The sequence below is a fragment of the Ipomoea nil genome, unplaced genomic scaffold (assembly GCF_001879475.1).
Source record: "Ipomoea nil cultivar Tokyo-kokei standard unplaced genomic scaffold, Asagao_1.1 scaffold1652, whole genome shotgun sequence".
NCBI classification, from domain to species: domain Eukaryota; kingdom Viridiplantae; phylum Streptophyta; class Magnoliopsida; order Solanales; family Convolvulaceae; genus Ipomoea; species Ipomoea nil.
Genome location: NW_017618080.1, coordinates 384848 through 394504, shown reverse-complemented (window position 1 = coordinate 394504; position 9657 = coordinate 384848). Strand labels below are relative to the sequence as shown.

At 43.7% G+C, this 9657-nt stretch overlaps 1 protein-coding gene across 1 annotated transcript; it reads left to right on the top strand.

Annotated features, from left to right (window-relative positions):
• Window positions 1–637: 637 nt before the first annotated feature.
• On the top strand, window positions 638–1957 carry LOC109191489. The gene has a single exon (XM_019342149.1). It carries the CDS (start codon window positions 638–640, stop codon window positions 1955–1957), a length of 1320 nt encoding a protein of 439 aa, XP_019197694.1.
• The last annotated feature ends 7700 nt before the right edge of the window (window positions 1958–9657 follow it).

Here is a 9657-nt window from a genome sequence, read left to right as displayed (position 1 = left end):
GAAGAACGGCCAGATCCGCGTCTGCGTAGATTTTCGGGACCTCAATGTGGCATGCCCGAAAGATGACTTCCCGCTTCCTATCACGGAGTTAATGATAGATGCCGTGACTGGGCATGAGATCCTGTCATTCATGGATGGCTCCTCCGGTTACAATCAAATCCGCATGGCGCCGGAAGATGAAGACTTAACTGCATTCCTAACGCCAAAAGGCATCTACTGCTATAAAGTAATGCCCTTTGGTTTGAAAAATGCAGGTGCTACATACCAAAGGGCTATGCAGACAATATTTGATGATATGCTCCATAAAATGGTCGAATGCTACATAGGCGACCTGGTTGTGAAGTCGAAATTGCGCACAAATCACTTGGTGCATTTAAGGCAAGTCTTCGACCACCTACGAAAGTTTCAACTAAAAATGAACCCCCTGAAACGTGCTTTTGGGGTTGCCGCTGGAAAGTTCTTCGGGTTTACTGTTCGACACAGGGGCATCGAGATTGAGCAAGCCAAAATTGACGCCACAATGAAGATGCCTGAGCCGAGAAACCTTCATGAGCTTAAAAGCTTACAAGGGAAGTTGGCTTACATCCGAAGTTTCATATCAAACCTAGCGGGAAGATGTCAACCTTTTAGTCGGTTGATGAAAAAGGGTATACCATTCATATGGGATGAGGCATGCGAGAACGCATTTGAGAGTATCAAGTCATACTTGATGAAGCCGCCTGTGTTAACCGCTCCTGTTCATGGTCGCCCACTAATCCTCTATATCTCTGCCCAAGACAGTTCTGTGGGCGCCTTGCTCGCTCAGGAAAACGACAAGGGGAAAGAGAATGCTCTCTACTATCTCAGTAGAATGATGACCCCGAACGAGTTAAAGTACTCCCCAATTGAAAAGCTATGTTTGGCACTTGTGTTCGCCATAAAAAAACTTAAGCACTACTTTGAGGCTCATACCATCCGGCTTGTTTCCAAAGCGAACCCGGTGAAGTATGTTATGGCGAAGGTCGTGCTCTCCGACCGCCTTGCAAGGTGGTACTTATTGTTTCAACAATTTGAAATCATCTATGTATCGCAAAAGTCTGTCAAGGGGCAAGCCTTGGCCGATTTCCTAGCAGATCACCCAATACCTGCTGAATGGGAGTTGTCTGACGATTTGCCTGATGAAGATGTGCTTGTCATTAAAGTCCTACCCCCATGGAAGATGTACTTTGATGGAGCTTCGCATAGAGAAGGGGCAGGTGCTGGAGTTGTCTTCGTCACTCCAGAAGGCGAGGTGTTTCCATATTCATTCACCTTGACCGAGCAATGTTCAAACAACGTTGCTGAGTATCAAGCATTGATACTTGGGCTCGAAATAGCGGGTGACATGAAGCAACTGAGAATTAACATTTATGGAGATTCAAAGTTGATCATAAACCAAGTGTTGGGTTTATATGAAGTGAAAAAGGCGGAGTTAGTCCCATATAACAACTATGCAAAGATACTCATGCAATGGTTAGGGGATGTCACAATTGAACATGTACCGAGGAAAGAAAACAACCAGGCTGACGCCTTAGCCGCATTGGCTTCAACTATTGCTCATCCTGCAGCCCGAGTGCGAGTATGTCAAAAGTGGGTAGTTCCGCCAATCTTCAATGAAGACGGCTCAGTTGATGAAACTGTTGAACTCCCTACTGCCTCAGTGTATGATATTGGCAAAGATGACTGGAGGCAATCGCTAATTGACTACCTCACTGATGGGAAGTTACCCGAAGATCCACATAAGAGGGTGGATATAAAGCGTCGAACTCCTCGCTTCATTTACTATAAAGAGACATTGTATCGTTGTTCATTCGAGGGAGTCTTTCTCCGATGTCTAGGGGAAGAGGAAACTTTACAAGCTATGCAAGAAGCTCATTCTGGGATTTGTGGTGCACATCAATCCGGTCCCAAGTTGCACTTCCACATTAAGCGAATGTGATATTATTGGCCTACAATGGTAAGAGATTGCATAGACTATGCTCGAAGGTGCCAAGCTTGTCAATATCATGCAAACTTTATTCATCAGCCACCGGAACCTCTACACCCAACAGTTGCATCTTGGCCATTCGATGCTTGGGGACTTGATGTGGTTGGCCCAATTACGCCTAAGTCATCTACAGAGCACGCATACATACTAGCTGCCACCGACTACTTTTCAAAGTGGGCGGAAGCTGTAGCATTGAATGAGGTGAAGAAAGAAAATGTTGTAGACTTTCTCCATGTCCATATCGTCTATCGCTTTGGTATCCCGCAATATATCTTAACAGATAATGGGAAGCCCTTTGACAACAAGTTGATGGACAAGATCTGCAGGCTTTTTGACTTTAAGCAGCGAAACTCATCAGCTTACTATGCAGTTGCAAATGTGCTTGCTGAAACTTTTAATAAGACCCTATGCAATTTGTTGAAGAAAGTGGTCTCAAAATCGAAAAGGGACTGGCATGACAGAATGGAAGAAGCTTTGTGGGCGTATAGAACCACATATCGCACACCTACTCAAAGCACTCCATACTCTTTGGTGTATGGTGTAGAAGCGGTCTTGCCTCTAGAGCGCCAAATACCTTCTTTAAGGTTGGCTATACAGGAGGGTCTTATTGATGAAGAGAATGCTAAGCTACGCTTGGCTGAGCTAGAAGCCTTGGATGAAAAGCGTCTGCAGGCGCAACAAAGCTTGGAATGCTATCAAGCTCGCATGTCTAGAGCTTTTAACAAAAGGGTAAGGACCCGTTCCTTTCAAATTGGGGACAAAGTCCTAGCTGTTCGTAGGCCCATCATTGTCACGAGAAAAACCGGCCACAAGTTCACTTCAAGGTGGGATGGTCCCTACGTGATTCTAGAAGTTTACACCGGTGGGGCTTACAAGCTGATTAGTGAAGATGGTTTGAAGATCGGTCCAATCAATGGAAGGTTCCTAAAGCTTTACCACCCTTAAACTTGGGGTGTCAACACAAGTCATGAAGATATGATGAATGACTCATCCACCAAAAATGCAGCACGTGGGTAAACTGCTAATGCATCTCGCTTTGTCTATGGGTGGGCCCAAATCATAGACGCTCCTGGCCCGCATGAGTCTAAACTGTGAACGGCTCTACTTTGTAAAAAAAAATCATTTGAACTACGTTTGACTTGATCTCCTTGATAAGAGTACGTGGGCAGCTTAGAATCAAATTATCTAAGTTCAGTCATAACAAAAACAAATCCAATTCATGTTGCAAGAATGGGTTATCTAGACAATCCTTCAACGGGTGAAAGAAAAGTTGTATGAATTATTGCTAAAAGACCGGCACATAAATGAGAAGTATTCAATTATCAGAAGTTAGAAACGAAACAGAAAAAGTTCTTGCAATCAAAAGAGAAACTAAAGGACAAAGAGTATTAGTCAATAAAAAAGCCTAAAGCTAAGCATATTGTCTTTGCAAGCTTCTAAGCCTCTCTTTGCCCCCTTTAGGCTCATTTCATCTTCTGGCGTCAGTACAGTCAGGTCCTTAATGCGGGTGACCTCTGCCTCAGCCTCCGAAACGACAGTCTTAGCATTGCCCAGGTCATCTGTAATTTTGGCAATCGCAGTGTCGCATTCCTCCGCCTTGGCGCGAGCTAACTTCAACTCTTTCTCCAATTCCTCTTCCCGATCTTTAGCAGCCTTAAGCATCTTGTGTTGGTCCAGTAAATCCTTCTTAAGGTTCTTAAACTTGTCTCGTGCGTTCTTGAGCTCATCTTTCGCCGAAGATAAAGACTGGGATTCGCTTGATGTTTTGTCAGAAATCGTGGACCTTAGGTTATCAAAGGCACGAGGCCGCAGGTTTGCAAAAGCATTCATAAAGTTCTCTTGCAAAGATGAAACATGCTCTACCGAGGTTTCGTCTAAGTTTTTGCAAAGCTTGTTCCAGACATTTATGACGACCACCTTAAATTCTTCCAGCACGAGGTTTTTTCCATCAAAGACAGAGACCTCAGGTCTATCTTGCTGACTTACGCGTGGCTCGTCGAAGGAATTCTCTGACTGGTGCGTGTTCGATGCTGGGGCATTGTTTGAGTGTCCGCTTTCTCCAGTATTGCTTGTAGCCCCCTTTTGATTCGATGACTCAGCTCCTCCCATAGCAGGTATCGCCACATTTTCCTGTCAAGAAGTAAAGGAGGGTAAATTAAACGCTATCAGCAATAATTGGGATAAGCAAGAACAGTGATTTACCTCCACTGGGGAAGGCGAACGTCTGTCTCGTCGCCGTTTCCAGTGGTGGTCACGGCTATCTTCATCATCCGAGTCCTGTCATATCACCTCAACTTCCTTTTGTGGAATAATGTTTTCCTTTCTCTTCTTGGGTGGCGGTTCACTTTCTTGAACCAGACGTTGGACTTTCTTGGAGGTACCGGCTTCATGCTGCATGTCGGCTGGGTACTCAGGAACTAAATCGTTAATGCTGCGCTCAAGGTAGTCCCCATGGGCTTGCGCCCACCAATCCTTGTAACTCCGCGAGAAGTACTTCTTCATAGTGACAGTGACTCGAGTCGCGGGAAATGTCACTCGCGACCCTGAGCCCCTAAGTGTAAAATGGCGCCAACGTTGGAAACCCTCCGAAAGCGTGAATTCACGTTCGTCATTGCCCAATATGCCAGAACCGCCATCCTGATAGTACCCAAATTGTCGGCTAAATCGATGAGGAGTGTAAGGCTCGGCGACACATGCATCTGTCCATCGTAATACGAGGTAGTTAGAGCGGAGACACATGAAGTACTCGTCGTCGGTGTCGTGGGCATTCCCATCGTCAAGGAAGTGAAGATCCTTAGTTAAGTGGCGTGTCGTGCAAAGCCAGTTGGCACTGTCAGCTTTGAAAATCTTGCGACAAGCCTCTATCGGTCCGTAATATCTCGCACCACCCTCCCCCGAGTAGGTGATCATCAACGGAGAAGCTGACGTGTGGTCTTTTGCGAAATGGGTGTCAAAATAAAGCGACAACCATCCATATACATAGTGGATGGGGAAGCGACTATCAGCTAACCCCGGGGTATTAGATTGGGATATCACGTTCAGTCCAGTGTAGATGCTCGCAAGCACGGGGATCCCAAGGTTCAATGTTCTGCCTGTCGCCATTAAGCAAGCCATTTTGAATGTATGGAAGTGAATGACTCTCGTCATTTTGATGGGGAGCACGAATACGCATAGCCAGCAACTCAAGTATGCCGCTAAGTGAGTTTCATTTTCATGTTCAGGGGAAATTCCGAGCTCGGCAAAGGGTGCTTTGGTCGTTTTAGTCCATCCCTTGAATGATGGGATCTTGCCTTTTGGATTTTGGGTGTTCCTTGGGCGAGTTTTCTTCTTGTCCTCTTTCCTTGGCATTGGTCTGTCATAAACTGGCGGTCTTCTACTCCAAAATTCTATCCAGTCAACAATGGGAACTGAACGGTCATTATTGTTTTTTTTGCGACGACTCCCTCGTTGCCTGTTTCGGTCATTAATATAGCAATATGCTTGGAACAAGTACTTACAACTTGGAGGAGTGGAGTCAGGGTTGGTGTCTTCCCCCGTTAACTCTAAGGCGGTTGGGACATACTCATCATAGATGTCGCCATATATCGGTAGACCGCAGAGCACATGCACATCCCAAAGTGAGATTGAGAGCTCACCAAGTGATGTAAGCAGTGTATTGGTCATAGGGCACCACGCTTCACAGAACGCTTAGACGATATGCGTCGAGCGGTCATAAGTGAACAGCGAGGCGTATATGCCATCGTAGATCGTCACGGCCTCCAGGAGTTCACGGTGCATACTGAGTATGGTCTCAGTCCATTCCCAATATCCCGTTGTGAAGCTGAGCTCTCCTCTGAAGCTGGGACGTTGGTTGCATGAAGCCTCACCCCTAAGGATCCGTCTCCCTAGGGTCGGGAGTGGGTCTGAGTATTCCATATGACCTAGCCCGATTTTTAGAACCCATGTTTTGGGTGGCTGGTGTTCGGCGTTACGAGTCCATTCCTCCACTCGATAAGGCAGTGTCGGGGCAAGGAGGGTTCTTGGCGTCATCGGTGGGTAAACGATGAACGACATGCTTTTTTTTTTTCTAGTCTCATCGCTTGATACTTTGAGCCTCCTCTTCTGATCGGCTCCCATGGCTTCCCCAAACACTACCACTGTTCAAAAATAGTTTGCGATGTATGAATCTGCATTATGAATCAAGAGGCCAAGTCCATAAGTAATAACGATTTATAAAGCAAGGAAAAAGTTCTAAGTCTAAAATCGCCATGAAACTGTTCAAGGAAATTTTTCACGTGATGATATGTGCACAAGGCAACCCATATAATATATATTATACGTATACACTTACCACGTACATATATTACATATTACATGCGTGTGTAGTGAGTACATATATTATATGGCAAAGGAAATATACACACAATATATGCAACAAGGATATTATATATATAAATTATGCTACATGGTGCGTGTACATGTTATATATATTTATATGATACGCACAACACAAATAAAAGTGCACTACATATTATTATATAAATATATCATATATACACATATATATATGTACACACAGCATGCATACACCACATGCAACCAAATTACATATATATTATGTAGTATATACATATACACACTAATACACCCCATCACAATATCACATGGACAAGTGGAGTACTATATATACTCCCACGCAAAGTGTGATAGGAAAAAGACAAAGCAAAGTGTGATGGGAGAATGTGATGGGAAAAAGACGAAGCAAATAGAACTGTGGATGGTATTTCAATGTTGACCTCAAGAAAACTATGTCCACACGCAAGCATATATGGGAAAGTGTGATGGTGCATGGCTCTATGTAGTCATTATTTAAATACAAAGCAGAGGATAATTTAAAAAGCAAAAAACTCTGGCTATTTTGGTACCTCTGTCGACGAACACAGCGAAGCCTCAACAAGCTTTCTTCTCTATCAAGCTCGCCGGCGGTCGGTCCAAGCAATTGGTTCTTCGGCGATGATTCTATGGTGCACGGCAAACTCCTGGAATACACCAAAAGCAAAGTATGAGCCTTTCAATTCCAGAGCCTCCTTTATGAATAACAACTCCCATAGTGGTTCCATCTTCTCCGTCATGAACCGACGGTAACTCGCCGGAGTACGACGACTATCCAATAGCTTTCCTCTTCAATGATGTCATTGTCGACAGCCATACGCATCCTCCATGAGTAGCAACGTCCCAACAGTAGCTTTCTCCTTTTCCAAGTGCCAATGCGAGGTCATATGGAGGGCCACTGCCGAAGAAAATTAATTCCCTGTGGCTGGAAGCGAGTGGCCCTGGAGTCAAGTCCAAGGCCTGGAGAGATCTTTCCCTGCACAACGGCAGTTCGTAGGATAGGGGCATGCCAGAGCAGTGCCCGACGACTACGGCAGCTTTCGTCCCCAAAGGGTTGACGGCGCGAAAGTAAACAAAGATGCAGGAATGAACGCGTATCTAAACAAAGATGCGGCGAAAAAAAAAACGATCTGGGTTCTGTTTCGTTTTCCCTGCAAAATAAATTAAAGGCAAATATGTATGCATGAATAGGGCGTAAAGTTGAAGAGTACCTGCAGATTCTGCCCTGTTCTTGAAGATATAAAAGGTGTTGAACGGCTGGCTGAAGATACAGGAATGAACACGTATTTATACTGTTTTGGTGGTTCACCTGCGATCCGAAAGTATCTCAAATTGTTAAGTTGTAGTTAGCTTTTGGAGTCTTGATAAGGTTAATCTCGCCTGGGCTCAATTTGCAAGAGGTTTGTTATGTTTGTGTTATCTGCAGTCGCACAGTTTATGTGGACTCCATTATCTCCGGTAAGAATTCTAAGGTTAATACGCTATATGTGATGGAATATGGGGAATTTTCGTATATTGCTAGATTCCAAGTTCTGGAGGGAAAGTAATTTTTACTGAAATTAGGATTAAATTAGATTAAAAATGGAAAAAGAATGGTGAAATAGACCATTGATGAAATGATAGGAAAAATTAGGCCTTTAATGTGGCACTATGGACTCCGAATGTTGGGCTATTGTCAAACATGGGCTTTTGCATCTAATTTTGTTGGACATTCACATAAATTGGAGGCTTTGTGGTCAAAATGACATTAATTTGGTTGCAATATGCAAATATAGGCTCTTGGACTACTACGGTTAATTTCGAGACTACCTTCCCGTCGCGTTTCGGGCACGTCAAGCGAGTCTCGAAGGGGCAATTTGTTAGCATTGAAAATTTAACTAATATTGTTGGACCATGGTGAATAATTGATTGTTAAATTAATTACTTTAATTAGGCTAATTGGACTAATATTTATTTAATTGGGTTTATTAAATGGCCCATTGAATAATTAATTAGTTTAATTACTTAATTAAATGTAATTGGATGTTGGATTGTTCGGCCCGAGATGATGAAATATTTAATCGAGTTGGACCAGGCTGCTTGGATGAATTGGGTTGCCTAATTAGCGGGCTTGACTTGGTCTTGGCCCACTAAAATTATATGTGGATTATATAATTTTGAGGAATTTGAATATTTGATATTATTTAGAAATTTAATGAAATCATGAACCTGGACACAGTGGTGTCCCGATACATTCCTTAATTTAATTAAAGAAATTAAATTAAATAAGGAATTAAGAGTTGGTTGGAGATTTTCCCTCACCCTCACCACTATAAATAGTGGGTTCATTTTCAAAGAAGGGGCTCTGGAAATCTGCATATCGAAGCTCTGCCGAAATCTCGCCAGGATATCGTCTGGAACACGCCCGCAGTTATATACTGCGTATATTGCGCTGAGGAACACGCCATTTGAACACTGGGAGCCCTTCTTTGAAGATCAAGCTGCATATTAGCCCTTCATTGAAGAACAAGCTACATAACTCCGGAGGCCCTTCAGCAAGGAACTACTTCCAGCTCGGCATACTTCCAGTTCGGTATACTCCCAGTCACTGAAGGCATGATACCGGTGGATCAGTTGAAGGACTACATAATGGGGGCCATCAAAGGAAAGTTGGATGAATGCCAACCTTCATATTCCTATGCTAAGCCCTATACACAAAGAATTAAGGAATTGAAAATGCCCTACGACTATCAACCCCCTAAGTTCCAGCAATTCGATGGCAAGGGAAATCCCCGACAGCACATTGCTCACTTTGTGGAAACATGCAATGATGCAGGGAAAAAAACACACATATTATGCCAAAATATGTAAACGCGAAAAACTTGAATTGTATATATTCAAAATTCAAAGTATAGGTTACAAGTAGTATCAAGTATATATCAAACGTGAGGGGTACAATCTCTGTATAGGAGAAGTCCTCTGTTTCTCTACTACAAGTATGCCTATTGGAAGTGTGCCAAATTTGGAATATGCCAAATTGGAAGTGTGCCGAGTTCAGATTATGCTGAACTTGAAGTAGTTCCCTGTTCCTTGTTGAGTTCAGAGTATGCTGAACTTGAAGTATGCCGAGTTCAAAGTATGTTGAACTGGAAGTATACTGAGTTCGGGAGTATGCCGAACTGGAAGTATGCCGAGTTCAGGAGTATGCCGAACTGGAAGTATGCCGAGTTCGGGAGTATACCGAACTGGAAGTATGCCGAGCTGGAAGTAGTTCCTTGCTGAAGGGCCTCCGGAGTTATGTA

What these genes read in the sequence shown, in the direction of transcription:
- LOC109191489 (XM_019342149.1), top strand. Translation starts at nt 638, where the DNA reads ATGAAAAAGGGTATACCATTCATATGGGATGAGGCATGCGAGAACGCA.